Source organism: Urocampus carinirostris, chromosome 17 (assembly GCF_059441175.1).
Source record: "Urocampus carinirostris isolate Australia breed hairy pipefish chromosome 17, RoL_Ucar_1.0, whole genome shotgun sequence".
Lineage (NCBI taxonomy): Eukaryota > Metazoa > Chordata > Actinopteri > Syngnathiformes > Syngnathidae > Urocampus > Urocampus carinirostris.
Genome location: NC_142365.1, coordinates 14,675,912 through 14,702,601, shown reverse-complemented (window position 1 = coordinate 14,702,601; position 26,690 = coordinate 14,675,912). Strand labels below are relative to the sequence as shown.

The following is a 26,690-nucleotide window of genomic DNA, read 5'->3' as shown; positions in this document are numbered from 1 at the left end:
CTCAAAGAAATACAATATTTTGCTTTTCTGGCTTTTTGGGTCAAAAATGTTCCTGATCCCTGGGTTAAGGGGTTAAAGAGTGTTGTAGTGGTCTTTTTACCGCATTGTCGTCATCTTTGGACTCCTCCTCGTCGGGCTCAGTAGTGACGGATGCTGTCTTGGGTTTGTACCAGGAAATTTGCAACACACGACCTTTGAACTTGGCTCCCTGATTGGCTGCCTATAAAACGACAATCAAAAAAAAAGAAAAGTTTTATTTTGAAATTCAATTTGAATTCGAGCGACTTACATTCTCAGCTTCGCTGCGTGTCTTGAAGGTCATGACCATGCTGGTGGCGTCCTGCTCGCGGAATTCCTCCACATCGCCAAATTGCTAAAAATCGTTCAAACGAAAAACGTTAGACCAAGACAAAACAGATAACTATCCAGCTGAAAATCGCCGCCCTATTTTTCACCGTAGCTGCTTTTGCATGGGTGTCATACTCAGGTTTATCACAAGGCACATGGCAGGGAAAAGCACTTTCAGTAAACAGAAAAAAAAAAATAACAAAAACAATGAAGGGTAAGAAAAGGTAAAGGGTTGGAAAAAGTACATAGTGAAGAATTATGAATAAGTACCATACTATTAAGTATATGAAGTACTAAAACAACAGAAATGTAACAAAAAGTGAAAAGTGTTCTTAAATAAAATAAACTGTATGAAATGAAGTACTGAAAAGTATTTAAAAAGTTTTTTAAATGTATTAAATAGTAAGAAAAAGTATCGTAAAATTCGGACTCTAACCTGCCATCTTTTCACAGGCTTTCAACCCTGCGGCTTATCCAACGACGCGGCTAATTTGTGCATTTTTTTCTAACGGAGTAGTAAAGGTAAAAATGAGACACGTGGAATATCTGTTTGGAGGAAGATATAAGTTTAAAGTAACTTTGCTCTTTGTGCATGAATAAAACTAGCATGAACAGACCCTCATCACGGAAAAGGCGTCGATTGAAAGCGGAGGGGCTAACTACCATATTGGGAATCCTTTTAAGAGTCTTACGAACGGAATACAAGAATTATCGTCCTACGAAGCAGAAATATTTAAGGCGGATTCCCATGTATCTGTCGGTGTCATCGTATGTTTTGGAGTCAATATTTTACACGGTTGGATTCTATGGATTGTCTTCGATGTAAGGAAGCCATTTTCCCGAACATTCATCGAAGTTGAAGACGGCCGCAGGGCGTACCGGTGAGTTACCTCGGCTTTATAGTTTTCGGGTATCTCGTTTAAGACCGATCGTGATATTTCTCCGATGAGTACATTTTAAAATGGTCATCATATCTTGAACCCCAGAAGTGTAATCTTTCCAATGAGATGACGGCATGACATATTTCAGTGACTGGTGACTTCGTGCAGACACATTTTTGTTTATTAAATGTCTATGGTGAAAAATACTGTATTCTGTTAAAACTCATTCTATGTACCGTCTTTTTTTTTCAAATACCTCATGTTTCAATGTGAGGGAATGTGGCTTAGTCAGGTGCGAATTACGTACCGTAAATTCCGGACTATAGAGCGCACCTGATTATAAGCCGCACCCACCACATTTTGGGAGGAAAACCGATTGTGTACATACACAAGCCGCACCTGTATATTAGCCGCATGCGCCCACATTGAAAAAACGCGATACAAACACGAAATTAACCCAAATTCGATACAGTCCAAAAAACACAGCCGGTAAAATGAACGCAAAATGATACCGGTACTCAAGATTTAATGCAGACCTGCAGAGTCCGGGTGCCCGTTGAAATTAATCCAAGGAAAAAAGTCTATATTTCCAAAGGTAAGGGTGGGAAATATATATATCCACTATTGTCGACCGCGTCCACAAACACGTCTCACCTTTACTCCACTTCCCGTCAGCCCGCGTTTGCCACGCCCCTTCTTTCTTATTTGCTCGTGCAAAACATCAGAATAAGTTTCTAAAATAAATACATTACAAAAATATACAGTTGCAAATACATATTACATATGGTTATACATATTTACAAAGAAAGACGGTACACCGAGAGAGTTTTCAAAGCTTTAATAATAATATTCTAATTTTCATCCCAAACCGTGCCTGTGAAGGGTAGCAAAACGCTACTAGGAACACGCTCGCAACACAGTAAACAGCTCTTTAAAAAAACATACCGTACTTGTAGTAAGCACGGTAAACCGTCCTCAACTTCCCCCTTATAACTGACGTCATCAAAGTCGTCTTCCCTCAGTATGGGAAAGAGGCTGTGTCATATAAACGTGGTCCCTCGCTCCCTTAATCAAGAACACGCTAGCATCACGCTCGCAAAGTAAAGTTTACGTGCGGTAGCTCTGTTTCCTTCTACATCGGGCTGCTCGATTGCATTTAGCTTGAAAGTTGCGTCATGTGCCTTTCTTTTTGCAATTTGCATGACGAGGATATGTCTACGCAAATTTAATTTGTGCACAAGCTAAGAAGTTGCAGTCTAAATCTTACCTTTTGTACTCGAGCGCCGCTGGCGGCCGTTAGAAAAATTACATAAATTGGCGGCATCACTGAATAAGCCGCAGGGTTGAAAAATTGGGAAAAAAGTAGCGGCTTATAGTCCGGAATTTACGGTATGTACAAAATGCTTTTCGTTAAAAATTTACTGGGTGCGGCTTATAATCAGGTTCACCTTATAGTCCCAACTTTACGGAACTGAAAATGTAGGAAAAGTATTAAAATGTACTTATAAAAATATACAAAAAGTATTGAGTAGTATGAAATAAATACTGAAAATTCGCAAAAAATATGAAACAGTACTAAAAAGTATGGAAAAAGAACCCGATCTGGTGAAAAATCATGAAAAAGTAAAAAAAAACCTATGAATTAGTACAAAAAGTAAGAGAAAAGAAATGTAAAAAGGGTTAAGTGTACTAAAATGAATCAAGTATGAAAAAGTTATGAAAGGTCTGAAAATATACAAAAAGTACTGAAAAGTATTAAAAAGTACTGACAAGCACAGTACTCAAAAAAAGTGAAAAAAAGTACTGAAAAGTATTAAAAAGAAAAGGTATTTGATAGGAAGAAAAAAAGAATAAAAATATACAAAAAGTACTGTAAACCACTATAAAGTATGAAAATCTACTGAAAAGTACAAAAAATGTTAAAAACTACTAAAATGTAGTCAAAAGTACAACAAACCATTATATTACAAAATACAGTTTTGGTGTAATATCCTTTCTGATATAGAGCCTTTTCCAGCCTTCGCCATTACCAAATTGGCCCAGTATGTGTGTGCATTGTACAGCAGGAATACCAGTTTGAATGGAGCAAAGGAAGTTTTGTATGTTGAGTAGTGTTTTTAGAGTCACAATTTACAAAAACAACATGTCCACCTGTTGTGTGTACGAATGCACAAATCACAAATTTTCCAAACACAATTTTAATTGCAAATCCTAGGGAAGACAGGTTTTTTTTCAAAAGCAACGTAGCCGTGGTTAAAATAATGAGTGGACCGAGGACATCATTAGAAACGCCTGCATTTGCGATGCCTGTTTCATAACTGCTCAATTATCATGTCAATCTGGTTTAGATTTACAGTAATGGCCACAGAAACGCAGTTTTACTTATCGTGGTTTCGCTACTTGCATTTTTTCATGCGTTGTTTTCTGCATTCTGATTGGTTCAAAAGAGAAAGATGCTTTCTATTACCAACAAAGTTGGACCTCTCCACCCGCTAGACTTACTCTGGAGCCACATGTGGGTCTCTAGTGGCACTGTCTAGTGGCTCCCTGGTGCTTTTTTCAAAAATATTTGATAATGGAAAAATACATGGGTCTTTGTAGGTGAGAAGGTGATGGATTTCCATAAAGATTCATGATGGTGGCAAAATATCATGTAAATTCAAGTGGATCGGGTACTTAATCTATACAATTGTGCAATAAAACAATAAGATTATTTTCAAAATTATAATTTGACGATACGAGGTTTTGTAAAGAAAAAAACTTTTATAAAGCACTTATATTGGTTTTACCAAAACTTGAGCCTGTCAATGTGATTTGTTCTTGAGTATCAAATAACTAATTAAATAAACAAAAACGGGGGATTGCTGAATGCCTTAGTACAGAGGTGTCAAACAGGCGGCCCGCGGGCCATATCAGGCCCGCTAAGGGATTGAATCTGGCCCGCGAGACAACACTCAGAGAAGCGCAAGAGAAAAACGAGCTGCAGGTTGAAATGTCAACTTGATGTTGCCAAAGCCAGGTGCCTCGAACAAAAACACTCTACTTGTATTTATCGCTCTCTCTCCCTCTCTTTTCCACCCCTTTTCTCCCACTCTCTGTCTGTCTCTTTTACTCTCCGTGTCTCTCTTTTTCTCTTCCTTTGTTGCTCTTTGTCTCTTTCTCACTCTGTCTTTTTAACTTCTTTTGCTCCAACTTCCTTTTTTCCTTTTCTCTTTCTCTCTTCCTACCCTTCGCGCTTTCTTTTTGGATTTCTTTCTTCCTCTCCCTTTCTTTTCCCCCTCTCTCATGACTTTTTATGTCTTTTGTTTCTCACGCTCTCTCCCTCTCTCTCTTTTTCTTTCTTTGTCCCGCCCTTTTCCCTCCCACTTTCTCTTATTTCTTTATTTCTCTTTTTCTTTCTCTTTAATCTACTAGTCCGGCCCCCGACAGAATGTTTGTTCTATCGTGTGGCCCCCGAGTTACAATGAGTTTGACACCCCTGCCTTAGTAAGTAAGTAGGATAAGTGCGGTGGAATATACCAAGTTTGTTATCACTGGTGCTAGCTAGTAGATCTTTTATAATATACCTATGTTATATAATAACTTACTTTATGTATGTTTAATAATAATACATTGTTATATTGTTGATTGTCATTATTATTGATCCCATCAACACAAACAATTCTTCTCGAGTTTAACTTACAGAATCTTCCAGACTATTTTTTGTGTAGCGTTTTTCTGTGGTTGTTGACTTTGATCACTTGAATAAAGTCACTATCCTGCTGCATGCACGTACTTTGTGCTTATTGAGATGTTACTATCTACGATCCACAATCTTTTTGTGTCAACCGTCCGGTATTCCGCCGTTCTGCCTCAACAATGCTACTCGTTTACAAACACGGGATGGCGTCTTTGCTTTCTTACCCCAAAATGAGAGTTGAGCTCGTCCTTTTCTTCCGGAGTGACTCCTGCGATGAGGATGGCCCTCGGCCTGTGATCCACCACCATGCGGTTGAGGGAAGCGCCGCGGCCTCTGCCTCTGCCTCGGCCGCCGCCCGCCTCTGCCTTGCCCCGCCCACGACCTCGACACGTCGGCGATCGGAGGATGCCGAGTTGCGTCGCCTGCGGGAAGAGAGAACGACGAATTGCAGTAATCCCTCATTGTGTGGCGGTTTACTTTTTGCAGTTTTGCTCCTTCGTAGATGTTCATTGTCTATCCTGCTCTGCATTGATTGGCTAAACAGTCGCCCTGCCTCTTTTCTGCCTGTGCCTGCCTGAGCATCGATAACGTTGCACTTCAAGTAGGACTGCAACGATGATTCAACATTGTCGGCAAAAACCAACGATAGAAATAGTCGAAAATGAATTCGTTGTCAACTATTGTCGCCTGGCATGTTTTTTCAGCAGAGTCATCTCTACACAAACATAATCTATGCTTAAAGTTGCTCGTGCACTATCGCGTCTCTCTCTAAAGTGGTAACATGCCGAAATGACAACATCAATATCAAGTACGTGTGTCAAAACTTGTTTGGTTTGGGAGCTTGTTATCCTGCATACGGCCAATAAAAATTGGGAAGCGGACCTTGTGTATCATGGCAGTACCTCGTGATGCATGAACATTTAAAGAGCACGTTGGACAATTGAACAAAACAGGAGTCTGACTCGCCTGGGTAAGATTCAAGTAACATTCAAGTAAATACTATTATTATTATTATTATATTTAGCTGTAAAAGAGAGATTAAGATTATGACAGACTGCCTGACAAACCTATAATAAATTAAATGCATTTCTCTTTTATTTTTCTTTATTTTATTCCTACTTTTCTTTTCTCCTTTCTTGAGTTATTCATTTTCTTTTCTAGCTTTTTCTTTTTCTTTTCACTAATGCGGTGCGTTTTGTCCACTGAATTTGTATTCTTCCTTGTGCTTTGTAGCTTTCATTTTTGGGTTGCACAACACAGTACAATGACATCCGGTGGTGAAATAATACACACTGTCCCTTTAACATTCATATTACAGAAAGGGCCCTAAACTATCATCCTGCGGGCCGCTATTTGCCCCCAAACAGCGAGCTATAGACCCCTGTACAAAACAGAAAGCATTTTTACGTATATCAGTGATCCCTGTGTGGGTGGCTACCTTAACCAATAGGGCCGTATGGGGCACCATTTCCTGTGGTGTCTTGGGCAAGTACAGCCTGGTGGCGCCCAACCCCTCCTAATCAGGCTGGCTTTTGGGGTTGCTTTTCAACTCAATATTTTTGCTTCTTTTTTAAAAAAAAAAGAAATGTGGTTTTGATCACTAGAAGACACTCAATAATACACAATGTCCCATTAAAAATGATTGGAAATCAGTTTTAGCGGTTTTACTCATTTTGAGAGGAAGCAGAGTAAGCTAGCGTCTCCATCTAACACAAATATTAGCAGCAATATAAAATAACATGATTTTTAGACTTTGTAGTGAATACAATAAGCAACGGGAAAATGACGATACTTGACATTTTTAGTACCAAAAAGCATCGCATTTTTTAACTTTTCAATTAGCCGTCCGTCTCCCGAGTCGACTTCCTCACCTCTGCGAAACCTTTTCCTTGCACTCTTCCCGACTGTGATTTTTCTTAAATTTTGATGAGACGGCCTCCATCTTGAGTGTCTTATTGGCTCGGGTTAGCGTTTAGCGCTTCCTCTGGGTTTGCTAAAGTGCTTGCGCTTTTAATGTGCGCGGCTCGGGACGTCTTATGCATTTTTTAGTTCATTTACAAGTCGCAGGGAAAAGCTAGCGAGACGTGTTAGTCGGGTGTTACTAGCAAAAGCGCTGTTCTTAGTCTGCAAAGGTTGCGACACGACAAGAGGAGTCGGTGTTGTGCTTCGGTGTCGACTCCAGGACGCTAAGTGCTTCTTCCTTTTTTTTCTTTTTTTACAACCAAACAAGAGTTAAAGTAACTAATATTATACTTGAGGGATTAAAACTTTAAAAAAACATATATGAACACCCCTCCACTCCTCCTTTAGCCTGGAGTTAAAGCTTTAACTCTTAACTAAAGTTAATACTTTAAAGAAGGGGTGTCAAATTAATTTTCACTCGGTGGCCACGTGGTAGAAAAAAAAAACTCACGGGGGCTTGACTAGTAACTTTAAGAGAAAGAGAAAAAGCAAGAAAGAGAGAGAGAGAGAGGGAAATCAAAAAAGGAAGATAAATAGAGAGAGAGAAACAGAAAGAGGGAAAGGGAGAAAGAGAAACAGAAAAAAGAGACAGGGAGAAAAGAATAACTGATAAAGGAAGAGAAATACAGAAAGAGAGAAACAGAAGGAGGGAAAGAAGAGAAAGAAGAGAGGGACAGGGAAGAGAGAAAAAGAAATAGAAAAGTGTGTTTTTCAGTTTTCTTGTGCTCTCAGTCTCTCTTTTGCTTCTCTCTTTCTTTCTCTGGCTCCCGATTTCTTTCTCTATCTGTTTTCTCTCCCTTTATTCTTTTTGCTTTATATCCCTCTTTTTTTGAGTCTTTTTTTCTTTTCATTGATAACTCTTATTCTCTTTCCCTTTTGTACTCTATCTTTCTATATATCCCTGTCTTTTTCTCTCTCCCTTTCTTTCTCTTCCTCCATTTATTTCTCAATTTATTTCTCTCTCTCCATTCTCTTTTTTTATTCTGTATCCCTCTCTTATTATATCTGTATTTCTCTCGGTCTCTCTTCCTTACTTGTTCTCTCTTTCTCTATCTCCCTCACTCTCTTCCTTTCTTTCTCTCTAATCCACTACTCCAGCCCCCCTGATTTTTTCTATTGGAAAAAGAGATGGAAAAGTCTGTTTTTCATTTCTCTTTTGCTCTCAGTCTCTTTTACTTCTGATTCTTTCTCTGGCTGTCAGTTTCTTTCTCTCTCCGTTTTCTCTCTCTTAACTCTTTTGCTTTATACCCCTCTCTCTTTTTGACTCTTTTCTTTTTCTTGCTAACTCTTATTCCCTTTCCCCTTTGTTCTTTATCTCTTTTTATCTCCCTTTCTTTCATTGTCTTTATCTCTCTCCCTTTCTCCATCTTCCTGCATTTATTTCTCAATTTATTTCTCTCTCTCTCCATTCTCTTTTTTTAATTCTCTCTCTCTCTCTCTCTCTCTTATTATATCCATATTTCTCTCGGTCTCTCTTCCTTACTTGTTCTCTGCCTCTCTTTTTCTATCTTCCTCACTCTCTTCCTTTCTATCTCTCTAACCTGCCACTCCAGCCCCCCAGATTTTTTTTCTTCCGTGTGGCCTCCAAGCTAGAATGAGTTTGACGCCCCTACTTTAACTCTTTCAGAGTTAGGTTGCTTAAATAAACAAGCAATCACCTCCTTCTGCAGCTGTCCCAGTTTCCTCTTGAGATCTGTGGTGTCTTCCCCAGAGCTCATTTTCTTGTGGAAGTCCAACTCGGCATCCAGCAACTCCTTCTGAGCCTGCCCAAACAAACCCAAATACGGAACCATAAAAGAATTAAAATCAGACGGCATTCTCGGATTGGTTAGAATTAATCGGAATCTCACGTCGGTCTTGGTCTTGGGCTGGTTGTGATTGGCTTTGGCGGCCTGAGGGGCGGGATTCATTTCCTTGCGGAGCTGAGCGATCTTTTCCGTCAGTTCCTTCAGCGTTTTCATGATGTTGGCTCGTTCTTCGGGTTTCATAGTCCGGTTCTTCTCCAGGCGGTTGATCAGTGCCTGGTGACAGCCGGGAGTTGATTAATCTCGCTTACTGTTAATTAGTTTTTAACTAGAATCACTTGCATTCTCAGGTTAACTTTTGCTCGATTTTGTACATGAAAAGAAAAAACATCCCTTGGGTTTTTCCCAAAACTGTGTTGATTGTTTGTATTAATTGCATTTCAAGCTGACATTTCCATATGAGAAAAATTTACATTTTTTTTAGTTCCGTTTTGCTCGAGTACATACATAAAAAAAGAAAAAAATCCCTTTATTTCTTTTCCAATCTATTTCTGCTCATGTGTTTTTTTAATACTGAAATGAAATGATGCAGATCATTTCATTTAATACTTATGTTTTATTAGAAACATTTAAGTTTTTTTTTCTGGTATTTTTGTAATTTTTTTAATTAATTTTTTGGGGGCTTGATTAACAGCATTTTCAAGGAAATACAATTAAAAATTAAGGAATCAAATTTTAAATATGATTGAGTTTTACGTCTTGCTCAATTCCGTACGTATTGTTTTTTTCAATCCCTCGTTTTCCCCCAGTCCGTTTCTATTGATAGTTTTTAATCACCTCGATTAACTAATCAATTAAGAAGTTGCATTTTCAAGTTAACACATGAAGATAAAAAAAAATAAAAATACAATTTTGGGGGTCTGTTTCTGTCAATTTTTTTTATGACTTAAGATATTTTTTTAAACTATATTTTCAACACTTCTCTATGAATAAAAAAAATAGCTTGACTTCTCTCCCCCCTCCTCAGCCCGTTTTCGTCTTTGTTTTCTTGATGGTCACTCACAATCATAATTATTAACAAGAAGTGATTGCACTTTCAATTTAACTTTTGCTCAATTCTAAATATAAACCCAATTAAAAAAAAAGTAAAACATTTTGCCCCCATGTCTGTATCTGCTTTCTTGACGTTATGCGTCACTTGGGATCTTTTTTTTTGTAACTACGATTAATTTCAAGTTAGCTCTTGCCCAGTTCAGTACATAAAAACACATTCTTTGATCTTTTTCTAGTCTCTTTAAATATTCTCGATTGTTTTTATCAGTAAACGTTATAACTTCGTGTATGTTATCTTATAGTTTCCTTTACACTGTTAACAGCTTTACCTTGCAAGGCTTGGCTAGAATTTGTGTCACACAGCCATATTCGACTAAATAAATACAAGAAAGCTAATCTTTTATTTGCAATTCTCACCTTCTGACACTCAATCTGCGCCGTCAACATTTCTTGCTTCTTCTTGCGCAGATCGTGCTGTAACTTTAAGGCCTCCTGTTTCTTCTTTAAAGCTTCCTCGGCTTCCAGCGCTTTGGCCGTTTTCCCCAGGCACTTGGAGGAAGTATCGAGCGGGATGGTCGGGTAGGGCCCCTTTTGAGAATTTGCCCCGACCGCCGCCACCTAAGTGCCAAGAAATTCAAGATGGGGCGAAAACACATTAAGATCATCACGTGGTACGAACGAGATTACTTTTAAACCTGGACTGCTTGCAACTTTTTGGAATGACTAGGGATACACTATGGTTATCAAGCTGATAGTCATAGAACCGATAACGGTAAAATATGACGACGCGGTTATCGGCCTGATAGCAAAAAACTGGAATTTTGTGTAAAATCTGAGCTATGATCACAAAATTATCACAAAAAAACTGAGAAAATATCAGTGTAAGTTCAAGATGTAAAAAAGGTAAAACACTTGGTAAGACATTTGAAGCTATCATATTCCTTATGAACAAGCATATCAAAAATGTGTAGTGTGTCACACCTTTGAGTACAAAAATGGGACATCATTTTCCAAAGATTTTTTTTTCTAGTTTTCAATGTTTGTTTGTTTATTTTCTTTTGCATTTTTCTCAATTAAACCAAACAAATAATGTCTAACTGTACATATTGTACCACATGCCTATATACAATACAGCCATAAATACCATATTTATTTTTGCATAACACGCACCCCTAATTTTTATTTGGAAGCTTCTTCAGACTTATGAGTTCAGTATATTTTTTGAGGACCTTTTGGTAAAATATTTCAATACGATCTTATTCAAAATGTATTTAGTTTACGTTAAAGAGACAGTGTGTATTATTTAGTGCCTCCTCATAGTATAAAAACAATTTTTATTTAAAAAAAAGGATTTAAATAATAAGCAACAATACATGAGCCATCATTAAAACAACTAGTTTTCAAAATACTCGAACTTTATTTTTTTTTACATAACATAAGGCTCACCCGGTGGGAGCTGACATACTAGTCTGCCATCTTGCTGCTACAGATACCAAAAAACTCGTAAAAGGCTAGAAAAAAAAGTTAAGTAAAATGGTGCGTTTTGTAAACTTTGAGTAGTTTGAATTCTCCCTTTTGCTTTTTAGCAGTTGTTTTCAGTTGCACTACACCATACAGTGACATATAATGAATGAATGAATGAATGGTCTTTATTGTCATTACACAAGTGTAATGGAATTGGAGTGGTCAAATAATATACACTGTCCCAAAACATCCTTTTTGTTACCTATCCTTTACGAAATGTCGCATGCGTTTGTTTCCACAATTACTGATGCTGAATTTGACATCCTGATGAAGATTTACAAGCGGAAACATGGCATAAAAGGAGAAAGGTAACGAGTAGACCTACACCTTGCAAAACGGGAAATGTCTTGAGAAATGGAACATGAGGCGTATTCAAGTCATGGACATGAGCAAAACAGTGCTTTGCAGTCCTGGTAAGACTACTTGAAATGAATAAATGGAACCAAAACAATGTTTGAAAGTATTTTTTACACTAGCTTAAAGAAAAGAAATACAATTCCTTTACTTACATTGACAGCTTCAGTGTTGGGGTTGTCAGGCGTGTTATTGGTGCCGACTGGTGCCGGTGGGCGGTGCTTGTTTAACACGTAAGCGGCAGGATTGTGTGGCTTTATCCCCTGCAGGTAACGTCAAAGACTTGAAAAACCATCAACATCCTCAACCCTTGTTTAAAGGTATTCCCAAACATAATTTTTTGTTTATAAATAGACACAAAACGTATAGTTTTCCTCCCCACCATTATGCAAATGTGCTGCAAAATAATCCAGGCACCAGGGGATTCAAGAAATGTAGTCTCAAAGTTGACCCATCTGGCTAGTTTACTTTGACACCATTGAAGGAACACAATATTGTCAAAATGGTGAATTCCATTAACACAACATGTGAGGCCAGCTCCAAAATAGACTGTAGTGAACATCGATTACATTATATATTTTATGCCAAAAACATGTACCGTTCTCCCACAATTTGCCTGTTTAAGGATTTGGGATTACCTTGAAATGATATCAAAAAGGTCTACCTGAGGCCCGAGGTTGGAGCCGCCCCCTTGGTTCCCCTGTTCCAGCTGGTGACTGTCGGGCATGTAGGGCTTGCGATGCCAGCGCATAGTGATGAAGCGGTTATTGAGAACCGCCTCAAAGCAATACATGGCCCGGCAGGCTTCTTCATTGGATGTGAACTGTATCAGCGCTACCTCTGGGTCTCCGCCGAACACCACCTAGATGGGTAAGATCAATTTCCCAATTTTAATCGCACGATTTGTGAGAATTGCTCAAGTGATGCTAGTTTTTGCAAGTGCGAAAGAAACTAGCAGTAGTTTAATTGGCTGGCAAAGAGGTGGGTAAACTAATGGCTCACGAGCCACATCATTTATCAGTTCAACTGACCTGGCCTGCTTGACAAAAATGGTCAGAATACACAGCAAATTACTACAGAGTGCACCTGATAAAAAGCCACGTGTTCAATTTGAAGACAAAAACTCGATTTTGCATACACACAGCTATAAAAATAAACTAATTCGCGTCCAATTCCTACATTTTTAGTCCAGAACACAGGCGGCGCCAAACGTGGGGAAAATATGGCGTCGACGCCTTAGGCTGCAGAACGCAAATAACGCCGTGGTACTGCATGCGATTTCAACTGCGTCGCTTTTCATTTTTTTTCCAAGCTGCCGATTTCACGTTTTTTGGATCATGTGACCGTTGAAGATGGCAATTACAAAGACGGCACGTATTTACTACTGCGCCAAAAGAAAGCGAATGAAGGCTGCGTTGCGTAAAATGTGAGTTCCGTTTTCCTAGACAGTGCCAGGGCACCCATATCTTGGAGAATAGTGCCAGATTGCAACAAAGATCTGTCTTTTTGTGTTAAAGACATTGCCTTGGTAAGAGACCAAACTACATTTGCTTGTTCCTCAAGGATTAAGGGAGACTTCAGCAACCTGCCATTGACGCTGACGATACGGAAAGAGAACTGTAGTGTTTGTGATCGATAACTTCCACCGCTGTTCAATTCCAATGTATGCATTGAAAAAGTTCAAATATTGGGAGTATGTTGTAAATATTCAATAAAGTACCTTTAAGCTCCTGTTTGGCACCCTGCATTGTATCATGTGGATAATGTGTGCAGTGTTTTGTATTTACAGTGCAGGCGTTGTGGAAAAGAGCAGCTTGCTGTTTTCCTCTGTGCAAATGTGAAAAATGAAAAAGCAGCAGCACTGTATTTAAAGCTGCAGTGTTTAAAATGTAGAAATAAAGTAGCAGCTTGTGGTCCGGGATTTACTGTTATAAAATATATGGTAAAAAAGGTAATACTAATAAAAAAATGTTGTTTTAGTGCCACTATCCCTGTGCACTGCTCAAGGCTAAGATGCAGATAACAAATAACTACCGTACATTTTTCTATACTTGCTATTTTATTTATCAAGATATTTATCAAATTTCACGGCCCAACGAAGACTGGACTGTGCAGAGTTTGCAGAGTTTGCCCTTTTGCATTCTGAGGGACATCATTCACTTATTGAAACCAAAATAAAATGTATTTAGAAACAAATATAAATCAGATATAACATGTACGTTTAGATGTCTGTAGGTATAATTAATCATTAATGCATATGATATATTAATGCATATTAATGTATCAGATTTGACAGTTATGACGATAAAATCAATCTATATATTTTTTTTTCCTCCTAGCCATTTCTGTGCCATTTTTTTAAACCAATGCGATCAAGGAAAAGCTTGTCCACCCCTGGACTCATGTCAACAGTAAACCTACCTTTGCTATATATAGAATTGTAGTTTTACATTTAACAGAAACAACTGACCCTTATAAAAATGTAATTAAATCACAATGACAATACTTTGAAAACACTCCCTACCTTTTCAAATCGCACTTAATTAAAGCTGCTCAAGTCGATGCTAGTTTTGTCAAGACAGAAAGAAGCTTTTTTTTTAATTTTTCAACATGTACATACCTGAATGTTGACGATGGTCCCAAACTTGCTGAAGTGCTCGTTGAGCTTGGTGATGGTGTTGAGCTCGGGGGGGATATTGCGCACTTCCAGCTTGGTGTACACGTGGAAGTTCCTCTTTGGGAAGGTGCCTTTATTGACGAAATTTGGTCTGAAACGGAGGCATGGGGTTAAAATAAACGTGCATTTTCCAAATTATTTTGTTTTGTACTCTAAATCTTTCAACTTTGACCTCTAAATAAGTGTTAATTTAAACCGTGTAAAGATCCAAATTTATGGACACCTCAGACGACACATCCCACCATTAATGAATGAAGTATTTTTATCATTAGCACGCACTAAATACACACCGTCTTTTTAAGCAATTTCATAATATTCTGTTGTAATTTTATGTTTCCACATTTTCTTTTAATTATTTAAAAAAACACTGAAGGTGAAGTTACTGGACTCCTAACGCTCACAAAGAGCCATTAAGTGATTTGTAGGATATGCCCAGGTATGAAACGTGTATGTGCGTCAACAAGCAATTAAAAACGATTAAGATTGGACACTCTTCCACTCTGCTAAAACTAGGAAAGCATTGATAGTGCTTTGTAGTAGAAATGACGAAGTGTAAAAGTCTGTGTAAGCACAATGGCAATTTGTCATATGGAAACTCTCTTTCACACTAATATTCAATAATAAGATTAAATCAAATAAAAAGCACAATGGAACCTAAATACAAGGAAATAAGTGAATAAATTATTGATTTTTGGGAAATCAACAGAATATAATGGGTATCCAACAACAACAGCAAAAGAAATATTTAAATATATACATATTTAAAGAGCTTTCAGTTCATATGGAAGACCCTAACCCATTCAGTGCTATAACATGTGAATACTTTTTTAGAGGCATTTTCCTTGAGTTCCAAAACGTGAAAGTACGTTGTTCTTGTTTTATTTTGAAAAAAGTGCTTGGTGCAGTTCATCAGTAAGTTCTATCGTCATTGTCTGGTCATCGAAAGATGACGTTTGTGCAGGCCGAGTGCTCGTCATGGCGACCAAACTCATGTGATCACTTCACCGGAAACATTAGGCACTGAAAAGTTTTTGACTTCAAAACGAGTCAAAACTGCAAAAATTGGCTAACACGGGTTGAGTTAACGGCCTAATATTGTCATATAGTGACTGACACACAGGTATAGAGTATGCCTTAAATTCTTACTTTTGCATCCAAGGTTTTTTAGCCCCAGATCCTTCGGTTAGCATACAGCCGATGCTTCTCTTTCTGTTGTGCTGTTCGGAGTTGAAACAGGACATGTTGCTTCCCAGCGTGTTGGCGGGAGTGGAAGGCTCCGTTTGGATCACAATATTAGCAGCTAAGGGGATAAAAAGGAAACTTTTTTATCATCTATGGCTTACTTTTGTCAAGATCGTGAGCTACCTCTGGAGAGCTGTCCCTCGTTGGACGTGAGACCGATGAGGTTGGGGCGCTGCGTTTGTACACAGGGAATTATTTGGCGGTAGTGGTTGCGACCCGCTCCAGTAAGCCCTGGCGATTCTGGGTTGTAGCCTTCGGGATCGTAGTTATCTGGAAATGCAAGAAAGTCTAAGTAATAATTTATCAAAAAGCCATTCATCCGTTTAGAGAATGCCAAAACAATTTACACGTAGAAGCAAGAAATGGGGTCATACATTTATATTATAATATCTAGGGATGCACCGAATTCTCAGCATTGAAAATGACCAATCTTCACGAAAGAAAACATGCTTATTAAGGTAAGGCAACACGTATGAAGCTGGCTTTCACGCTGGGGGCGACATTGTGCATGGCGCAGAGCACGGAAAGGAGCTTTTCCAAGAGTTTTTTCCTGTTCTTGTTTTTTTTTTTACCCACGAGCCGGACTTTGGCTAATGTTTACATGCTACCAGTGCAAAATTAGTCATCTATAATTGAGCCACATTAATTCATATAAACATACTTTGTGTGTGGCTTTCAATCCGTTCTTCCCCAAAGTCGATTGGCTGGCACTGAGCTCTGTGCCCGGATAATTATTATTCTATTAAGGTAAATTTTAGACTACTTTGTTTTATGAGATTTGAAAAGTATTCACATTCGCCAGTTACTTATGATTTCATAAAAAGCTTTTAAATCTGTACGTAATTTGGAAGGGTTACTGTCTGCCACCATCTCCTGACCTAAAGTCATGATTGCACCCTCAGTCATCGGTTTCATATTGCGCATGTAAGTACGTACATTTAATAGATGTGCTCTTTTTACATCTTTTGGGGGGGGGTTTGGGTTGGCATTTGGACTCTACTTGAAGAAGGCCTTATATTACTTACACTATTTTTATGCCACATTTACTAATAAAAACAAAAAAACCCAGCGGGGGACGAGAATGACATAACTCGCCAGCACTCCAGCCCCTATTCCTCGAACCTCATGTGTTCTACCCCAAAAAGCTCTGATAAAAGTAAGATAAAAGCCGATCGGCATGGCCGAAAATAAAGTATCAAGGCCCTTTGAACTCAGTTGGGTATTGTTAACACATACCTAATAGAGAAAATATGTAGCTTTCTGAACTTCTGAATAACACCTCAAGGGACGCGCCCTACCTTTAAGCAGGTCAAAAAAAATAAAAAATACAAAAATTTAGGGAACATATCTATTTTGGTGTTGATGTTTCAATATTTCGGCAAATGGTTTTAATTTTGGTGCATTCCTAATAATAAACAAAAACTTCATAACAGTGCAATGAAATGGTTGTACATACCAAAAAGAAATATTCAAACAATACCAAAATGCATGCATGCATGCAAAATACAAAATATGACATATGTGTTTAAAAAAACTTGAAATCCTTTGCATATTATCAATAATAATACTACATATATGTATTTCCCTTTACCAACTAACAATTTGTATATTAAAAGAAAGAAAAATAGTAATCTGTTGGAGACGTTACCCAAGATATGCTTCAGCGTGTTTATCAGGAGCTGGATTACTGACTTGGCATATGCCGTGTCTCAGGCAGTGCTCATATTGAACATTTGTCAAATCGTTCACATAATCCACATTCTTTAGAAGTACTCCGTTATATTTGGAAGAATAAATCTAATGAGTTCAAACATTCATAGTTTTTAATTTCCTTAATCGTGTACTTTCTTTAAAATTTACATCTCAGAGGGTTTCAAATTTTTTAAAACACACTGTATATTCAACAAGATGAAAAAAATAGGAGGGGGAGCAGTCAAGTTGTATTAGGCCCTGGAGCATGAAAATAATCTTGATTCATGTTGGGAGCAAGGCATTGCATTAAAATTGTTTTACTTATTTATGAAAGGGTGAATAGAGGACGAATATCACTCACAACCAACGTAAAACAAAAAACAAAACAGCAGTGCCACTCTCTGGCTAACAGGTGAACCTGCATCCTGCTGACGAGTGAAACCCCCCCAAAAATGTCAACTTGAAAAAAAAAAATGGGGGGGAGGTGATTGGGGGGCTAGGAAATCCAGCAAAAAGCCTCCGATCTGCTTACATTCAGACGGCACATATTGGGGAGGCAGCGACACCGACGAAGAAGAGGGAGGAGGCGGAAGAAGAGGCAGAGGAAGAGGAGGAGGCGGCAGCCTGACGGTTGCAGCCGATGACTGCTGGTTGGGGGTTTCCATGCCACTGCTGGCGATCAGTGGAGGAGGTCCTGATGGAGACATAAGCCCAAGCTGACGTCTCGGAATAGAGAGTCCTTCACTCCATCGGGGGTGAGCTAGTAATTCACATACTCAAGTGTTGGTGGTTTGGGGATTTAGAGTCAACACCAGTGGTCAGCAACCTGTTTTGTAGCACAAACGGGTTTATTGTCTGGCAATATTCCCACGGCCTGGCTCAAGGGCTAAATTAAATATGTTTGTCAGTTTTCTAAACTAATCATAATAACAAATATGATAATAACAACAAGTATAACATTAATAATAATAACAACATTGATAATAATAAGCATAAATCCCCTGTGTAGTCATGTGGAAGATTTAGAGGTCCTCATAACATTCCAAACAAAATCGCATTCATTGCCCGAACCGCTTATTCCAACGATGGCCGCATAGGTGCTTGGCCCATCACATCCATCTTTTTGAAAGAGGGAGAAAAACAGAGAGTTCGAGGGAACAAGGAAAACATGCAAACCCCAAACAAGGAGGCCAGTAGCTGTAATTAAACTTGGGACTGCTGAGCAGTAGGGTGGACGTGCGAATAGCAGCAGTCTGGTAGTTTAATGCAAAATGTCACGTCAATCTGCGTGTCAAGTGATCGAAAATTGTAACTCACTAAATGACCCAACCCTGCAAAGCTTGTTGGTGTTATGCGGTCTCCGTCTTTTGTGTTCTTTACTTAGGGATCCATGCATCCTTGAACTGTTACAAAAAGTCTTTCCGTAGTACTGAGTCTGCAATTGTTCTAGCATGACGTAGTTGGCCATTCTCCATGCTGATTCGTTTTAAGTGCAAAAGTTTGGTTTGATTCATCCTTGATTGTGTCTTCGTCAGGCGCCAATCCCTGTTTCCATTGTAACAGTTGCACCGCCTGACAGAAAACTGCGCCCCCCGTGCGAACCACACTGATTTTAATTCAAATGTACCACCTCGGGGGCCCCACTTTAAGTAAAATTGTCAGTAAAACAAGCATAGGTAAAAAAATAATGGAACTTATTTTTTTTTCTTTGCGACCCGGTACCAAACAACCCGTGGAACGGTGGTTGCTGACCACTGGTAAACAGAGAACAAATTGGAAACTTGGGGTTCAGGGACAGGACAGACTGGGCATGTCATTCCAACTGGGCAACTATTTGCTAAATGGGAAAGATGAGAGGAAAAAAACAAACAGCAGGCGGCCCTCCAGGCTTATAAAACATTGAGGAAACCCTTGTCTCAGCCAAACAGTCACTCACCAGTCAAAGAGAAGAGGCCAGGCGGCGGCGGCTGGCCGTAAGGGGGGAGCGGCGGTGGAGGTCTCCTGAGGGAAGGAGGCGGCTCGGTGATGGGAGGTGGCATGGGCAGGCCGCCGGGGGGGATGACAGGCGGTGGCGGAAAAGGGATAATGTTGGGGAGGTTGACGTCATCTACGATAAGCGGGTCGTTGCCGTGATCAAATGGGCACAGGTCGCCACGAACGCAAAATCCTTTTTCTACAAAAACAAACACAGACACACACAGACAAGAGATTCATTTGATTAAAAAATTGACCATTGGAAACTACACTCAAGTACCATATTTTTCAGACAATGAGGCGGACTAAAAACCCCGAATTGGAGAGATTTGAACAACGGGAAAAAATGGAAATGATAAGTTAAGATAAGAGGTTCACAAAATATTATTTGCCAATTGGCCCGAGTGTTTGAGACCCCTGAACTAAGATGATACGAGTTGAGGAGTTCAGTCCCAATGTACCATAAATGTCAATCGAGGACGTAGAGCTCTGATTGGCTAAACCAAACAATATTTACTGTACGGTCTCATTAAGAGAAGAAATCCCTTGTGTGATGGGTTCGGCGGCGGCCTTTGGGGGGTACTGGATAGTCTAACTCTGTTTACACCCAGAGGGTTTTTTTGAGCCTCGCTCCCCAGGGACGATAACCTGAATGATCAACATTAGTGGCCATTAGTGAAGAAAGCGAAAAGCCCCGTGGGCAAACTATAAAAGATGCGAGGACCTTCTAAGATGATAAAAGAATATATATGTAGTTTTCGGGGGGGGGAATAGTTCGGCATCTTGGACCTTTATAAAATTGGTTTGCAATCCAGTATACGTATTAAAAATAATATCATATAAGTCCCTTCAATCTCCGGGCAGTTGGCAGGAGACACCCTGAACTGGTCGCGAGCCAGTTGCAGGGCACACAGAGACAGACAACCCTCTCGCTCATTCACAATGAAGAATGGCCAATTAACTTGAAATGCATCATTTAGGAATGTGCGAGGAAAGTGAAGTGCCCGGAGGAAACCCACGCAAGCACGGGGAGAACATGCAAACTCCGCACAGGAAGGCTGGTAACTGGATTTGAACCCATGACCTCAGAACTGTGCCGCAGACACGCTAATCACTCTCTATCGTGACCTTTTCAGTAATAATGTTTTGGGTAGGACACATACAGTATTAACATTAATTTGATTATTTAAAGGCACAGTGTATTATTGTGTAGTTCAACCAAATACTGTACTAAAAAACAAAGAGATGAATACAAACTAATGAGACTTTCAGGAGCTGAGCAAAGTGATCAGATCACAGCATTTCACTTCCCATTTTTTTCTCTCTGCCTTTTTGAGGTTTTTGGCTACCCGTAGCAACAAGATGGCAGACGATTATGTCAACTCCTTTTAGTGAGGCTCATGTTATAAAAATGAATGCATATTTTTCAACATACAAGTACTGTATATTAAAAAATACTTTAATATGGTAATGTCTTTTAACTTATTATTTAAATTAGTTTGTTTTTTTAAAGATATAAATTAGATCTCTTTTTTTCTAATACATTGCCAAAGTATGAGAGTGATCCAGACTCTGTAATGTGAAATTAATTAGTTTTTTTCCTCAAGACCTGGCTTCCCAGGCACCTTTTTTCAAAATCAATGTGGCCTGACACTCAAAATGTTTTCCCTACCCAGCTCTACTTGTTGTGCAACACTTGCAACAAGGATTCATTTAGTAGTCTAGATAATGGTTATTATTATTATTATTATTATTATTATTAGTTTAGGTTTCAATCAAATTCTGATAGTAGCTATGATCTGTAACAGGGGTCGGGAACGTATGACATGAGAGCCAGATATGGCTCTTTTCATAAGATGATCTGGCACGGAGAAAAAAAAAGGGGCCATGGGAACCTGCTCTGTACCTTTCCAATTTTTGTGTAAACGGTCTGCATTTATTTAGCGCTTTTCAAGTCAATGAAGACCTCCCAAAGCGCTTTACAATGTGCTTCACACTTACCCATTCACACACACACACACAATATTAGGGAGTCAGCCATGCAAGGCGCCTACCTTCTTATTGGGGGCATTAGGGATTCAGTGTCTTGCCCAAGAGCTAATGCTGCCCGGTGTATGCAAAGCCGGAGTAAGACTAAGTAATTTGGTCAAAAACATATAGAGCAAAGTTTCAACTTGAGTTTACACGCACGGTGTTACACCAACAGACCTCGTTTTGGCTGTATGTCTCTAAGGTTTGCTTTATATGGGAGCTCATTAAACAATCTGTTTACTGTAGATCCACTTTCTGATGAAAACCTGCAGAGCAAACTGTAAACATCCAAAATCGCCAGCCAAGCACCCGGAGCAATTTGATTGGGTGAGCGGTAGGGGTGGTTGTATCTCTGCACACATAGCACACTCCCCTAAAACATCCGTATCCTTCTCATTTGCATTATTTTGTTGCATTTTTACAAATCAAGTCATTATTACTTGCATAGCCCCTTAATCACAGAAGTTGACAAAGGGCTAATACAGACAACCATTACAACATCCCCTGATTTGAAACATGCATTAAGGTCAAGGGAAAAGCTCACACACCTTCAAAATGAAGCAACATTAGTGTAGATATTTCTAACTCAACTTTGAAGTATGGACAATGACAGTTTCATTGAGTCTGAAATTCCAGTTAAAAAATCTAAAATTTCATTGTCATTTTGAAAGTTGACAGATTTTTGAAAGGAGAAAAGTAGATCCAGTAGATTCATTTTGTATATACTAATTTGTAAATTTAAGCCAACATAATTGCACTGCTAAGAACACAAAATAATTCTGCTCGCACCTGGTTTTGAAACTAAGGACGAACTCTGACAGACGGGGATTTGGACTTGTACACAAACACTTCCAAGGCTCTGAGAACACACTGGACTCATTCAGTTTGGCCTTTTTTCTTAATCTCTTATGGGGTTTTGACTTTTTATATTGAAGTCTCTGTGGTGCTATTTACTCTGTGAGATAAAACTGAGACAATGTTACAGTTCCTGAATGTACACAATAAAATGTTGATTAAACTTGTGGCATCATCTGCTCTTCGTGTAGCAATGTGTCAAGTGAGTCAATCGACTTGAATTGAGAATCACAACATTCATTTGGACAGGTAACTTAAAATTAGTTTTACCTGGTTATATCAGTATCAGAAATTATTTCCCCCCATTTTATTAACACTCCACTTATTGAAACATGAATATTTTGTTTGTTTGTTTGTTTGTACATGATTCAATTGTTTGTTTGTTTGTACATGATTCAAATTGAATCTTTTCTTCCGGCGCCGTCACGAATGGCAGCCACTCCAGCAGCTCCCGTGTTATTTTCGATTGTTCTCGATTGTTCTCAGCTCAGGGATGCTGCTGGAAATGTGAATTTCCCTTCGGGGATGAACAAAGTATCTATCTATCTATCTATCTAATATTTATGATTAAAATGACTGTCAAAATGAGCCTGAACGATCTTAAGTAACTCCAAGAAGGAGACAAATTTAAAGTGGTATATTTGTTGGTATGGGACACAGACTATGGCATTATTATTATTTTATAGATTTGATCAAATGATCAAACATCACACAGTGAGGTAAAATGTGCCGAAGATTAAGCTTTTGTCAGGAGAGCGGGTTTGGTGGTTTTGTCTTTAAACATATGGTGTAGCTCTCAAAGAAATAAAATAAAAAATTAAATCAAAACATTTTGCTTTAATGGCTATTTGAGTCAACTATGTTCCTAGACTCCTGATCTCTAAGATAAAAAGTTACAGTGTATTTGCTTACCATCATAATCTCTGCACCGTTGCTTACGCAAAGGGTTCTTATTGCTGAAGGGTTTGATGCCGTCTTGCCTGCCTTTGCCGTAGTAACCAGACCAGCTGTCAATGGTGCCGTCGGGCATGTGTGCGTGCGTGGCCACTGGGATGGAGCCGAGTCCGGGCCCGCCAACCGTGGATGAGAAGGGATGAACGGGGGTGGGCAAAAGGGGCGAATTGAGCTGCTGCTGGGGCCTGCCTCCTGACGATGAGTTGTATGCGTCTCCGTCCTTCCTCTCTGTGTCGAACTTTGATTTAAAGTCTGTAGGGTAAAAAACAAATATCAAAAGACAGCACAGTATTTTCCCATTCCCATACATACGGGCCACCAGGGTTAAATTGGTCCCGCCAGAATCTCATCAACTTGTCATATTAAAGATTATAATATTTTTAAACATATATCCATAAATGCGAAGGTAATCAAAATAATTATTAAAGAATTTGATGCATGATGTTCAATTATTATTGGTAATATATCATTAAAAAAGCAAAAAATCTCAAGAGTCATTAGAGCCAGTACTTTTCAGTGAGCTAAGCCAAAAGAGCCATTTCAGAATTCTAAGTGTAAACAATAGAGGAAAAAACAGCATCCTGTCAAAGCAGCAATCACAAAACAGCAGTACTGATATTTTATACTTTAATTTACCAAATCAACAATTTGAGTATCTCAAGGTATACGATACCTAAAAACAGTACGGGATCGTCATTAGAACACCACTTGTTTTTTTCAGTCTTATTAGATGATTAGCAGATTTTTTTGCATTAAACTTCAGTCTCATTTACCATGCTTTATTAGAGACTTGTTTACTGTGTTATTCTCTTTTATAACTAGCATATTAGTTCCATTCAATAGTTTACAAGTGCACACATTCATCATAGATCTAGCTTCTTGATTTTGCTCTAAAAATGCACCAGATGAAATGATCTGCATTTCTATAGCGCTTTTCAAGTCAATGACTTCCCAAAGCGCTTAGATGCGTTTGAATTTAATAAGTACAAAACAACATCACACAGCAAAACATCTTTCAATCATCACAAAAACAAACCTTGATAATAGTAAGGCACATTCCAGCCAGCGTTGCTAAATCCGATCTGATGTACATGCAAAGCAGTCCACATCTTTTCTTGCTATTGTTGTTTCTCACCTCTCCCTCTGCTCTTCCCCCGGCTGCCACTCCTGCTCCTGCTCCTGCTGTTGCTCCTCCCGCGGGAACTCCCTTTACGCCTCTCGTGACGATCTCGCTCGCGGTGCGAATCCCCGCCGCTTTTGGCGTGGCGGTCGAAATCCCGCCTCTTGCGCTCGTCCCGTCTCCTGTCGTCACGACTCCTGCGAGGTTAGGAAACGGAATTGACCAACTTTCAATTTTACTTTGTTATTAGGGATTAGGGCTGCAACGATGAATCAACGTCAACAAAAATCGATGATAGAATTCATTTTCGACTATTGTCGCCAGACACTTTTATCGAACAGAGTGAGGCATCTCTACATGAAAATAATCTATGCTGAAAATTGCACATGCATAATAGCCTCTTTGTCTTGAACTGTGACATAAAAATATTGAAATAGCGGCGCCAACAACAACTTCAGGTACTAAAACTGTTTACGTTTTGGAGTATTTTAGCCTGGATATGTCACATACAAGGACTACTTGCAAAGTTTGTAAAGCGGACCTTTACTCATAGAGGTATATCAGTGACACAAGTACATTTAAAAAGCACGTCGGACACTTGAGCGAAACAGAATATAAAGAAAGCTTGAGTGTTATGCCAAACTGTGCCTGACAAACGTAATTGAAATTTAAGGTGAAGAACAAATATTTAAAATCATTTAAAAAGACAAACATAAGTTGTTAAAACCATTTGATCTCCAACTGATGAGAATTGTTACGTACTTTTGTTACAGACTTTGCAGTTGATCACTCACAAAATGCACATATTTGTTTTATTTACCGTTCTATTGCTGCTAAAGAACCTGTTCTTGGTCTACAGAGATTAAAAAATGTTTACTTGATTTTAATTAATCATTTATTTTCCTGTCACTATAAAATGGACAGAGGTTTATTATTGGATTTTGTCTCTACTGACCAAGCACAGTGCCTAGTTGATGCATTTCGATTTAATTTTTGTACGAATCCCGAGTGTGTTCAACACAAAGTGTATTTTTACTGTGTTAACTCTTTGTGTTATAATTTTCCACATAATAAAAAAATAAATCTGTTTATTTATACAATATATTTTAGTTTGATTATAGTTTAAATGTGCCTTTGTATGGTGTTATCCTCAAAAGTACCTAAACGAAGCCAAGGATTATATCTAGGTGCCGTTTGTATCCTTGCAACAAATGTATTCTCTTGGGGCCCGCTAACTATTAATCAAGATGGGCTTTACTTTAGTGCCAGGAAGCTTGCTCAAGAGCTTGCCTCCCTTCCTGCATTTCTTTCTTCTTACAGAGATACATTGTAGGTTTTGTGTTACACATTTTCACTATCCTTATTGCTCATTTATTATACTCGCATTCTCGCAATTTAAAACATAGAACCTTTTTTATAGATGTAACCTATATGTGCAATATTTTTAATGAAAACTGTAAGAATAGTAATTGATGTGATATACTTTATTTCATAAGAGGGATGAATAAATCAATCAAAATGCATGCTATCGTTTTGGTGAGGGATTTATTTTCCAGTTCCAGTTAAAGATATGAAAAAAAAATCTTAATTAAAAAAAGAACACTGGTCAGAAAGTTGTGTTTCTTGGACGAAATTATTAGCACCAATGCATAGAAATACGTGTGACAAAAAAGCCCTCCAGTGTGATCAGGCCTCCCAAACTCGAACCTGGACTCGTTGAAGTCAGATCGGTTCCTCAAAGGACTTCTTCTCCGCCTGTTTTCTCTCTCCTCTTCTGGAGCTTCAATCTTACAAAAAAGAAAAATGAATATTGTAGGTTCTGAGAAAGGAAGCAAGGAGATATTCTGTTCCTACTTACTTCAACTGCATCCAATTTAGCAGGAGGAAGGCTGACTATCTCTTTCTGAGCTTCGTTAGCAACAGGGTTTCCTTGGTAGTTCTTGCTTGTCAGACATTCAAAGAGTTTATCCACGAAGCCTACAGTCTCTGGAATGGCACAAGCAATAAAAACAATCGTGGTTAATCATTGATCTTTGTTACTCTTACAGCATATGCGACAAAAATAACCTTTTTGTAAGAAGACATCAAGCTGATCGGCACAAAGCGCTTTGAGCTCCTTCTCCGGTTTGTCCTTCTTGACAAGAGCCACCACATAATTGGCTAACGCCGCAGGGTCAGCATCACATCTGAGAATATTTAAATATAATAATACATGCATTTCAGGTGAATTGGCCGGTCCAAATTGTCCCTAGGTGTGAATGAGCGAGTGAGTTGTCTGTCCCCGTGTGCCCTGCGATTGGCTGGCAACCAGTTCAGGGTGTCCCCTGCCCACTGCCCGGAGATGGCTGGGATGGGCTCCAGCCCCCCCGCGACCCCAATGAGGATAAGCGGTACGGCTGATGAGATGAGAATATTGGATTAACATTTCTGTTACATGCTCAGAGAATATTACCAACTGTAAGGCAGTAAATGAGTATATGATCATAGAATGGTGGTTGTACTGGTAGCCCTGAAAGTGCAAAGTCAACCCCGAGGATACAGACTTCCCACCTTACGACATTTTCACTTCTAGGTGGGAATAAGATCTTTTATAGCCCCG

General features: G+C 38.9%; 1 protein-coding gene across 4 annotated transcripts in view; it reads right to left on the bottom strand.

The window, feature by feature from the left end:
- rbm27 (RNA binding motif protein 27) overlaps positions 1 to 26,690 on the bottom strand; it is a 31,733-nt gene that overhangs the window by 3,198 nt on the left and 1,845 nt on the right. For 2 of the 4 annotated variants that reach the window (XM_088320656.1, XM_088320655.1), the window contains exons 2-19: positions 26,159 to 26,277; positions 25,950 to 26,077; positions 25,799 to 25,878; positions 24,107 to 24,288; positions 22,930 to 23,223; positions 19,094 to 19,330; positions 17,690 to 17,917; positions 15,589 to 15,735; positions 15,370 to 15,523; positions 14,167 to 14,314; positions 12,211 to 12,408; positions 11,702 to 11,809; positions 10,086 to 10,286; positions 8,721 to 8,891; positions 8,529 to 8,633; positions 5,133 to 5,330; positions 290 to 373; positions 101 to 220 (exon numbers count right to left, since the gene is read on the bottom strand). In XM_088320656.1, coding sequence (XP_088176782.1) covers positions 101 to 220; positions 290 to 373; positions 5,133 to 5,330; positions 8,529 to 8,633; positions 8,721 to 8,891; positions 10,086 to 10,286; positions 11,702 to 11,809; positions 12,211 to 12,408; positions 14,167 to 14,314; positions 15,370 to 15,523; positions 15,589 to 15,735; positions 17,690 to 17,917; positions 19,094 to 19,330; positions 22,930 to 23,223; positions 24,107 to 24,288; positions 25,799 to 25,878; positions 25,950 to 26,077; positions 26,159 to 26,277 — 2,902 coding nt within the window. The remainder of the gene's footprint in view (positions 1 to 100; positions 221 to 289; positions 374 to 5,132; positions 5,331 to 8,528; positions 8,634 to 8,720; positions 8,892 to 10,085; positions 10,287 to 11,701; positions 11,810 to 12,210; positions 12,409 to 14,166; positions 14,315 to 15,369; positions 15,524 to 15,588; positions 15,736 to 17,689; positions 17,918 to 19,093; positions 19,331 to 22,929; positions 23,224 to 24,106; positions 24,289 to 25,798; positions 25,879 to 25,949; positions 26,078 to 26,158; positions 26,278 to 26,690) is intronic. The other 2 variants (XM_088320657.1, XM_088320658.1) reach the window with 2 other exon arrangements.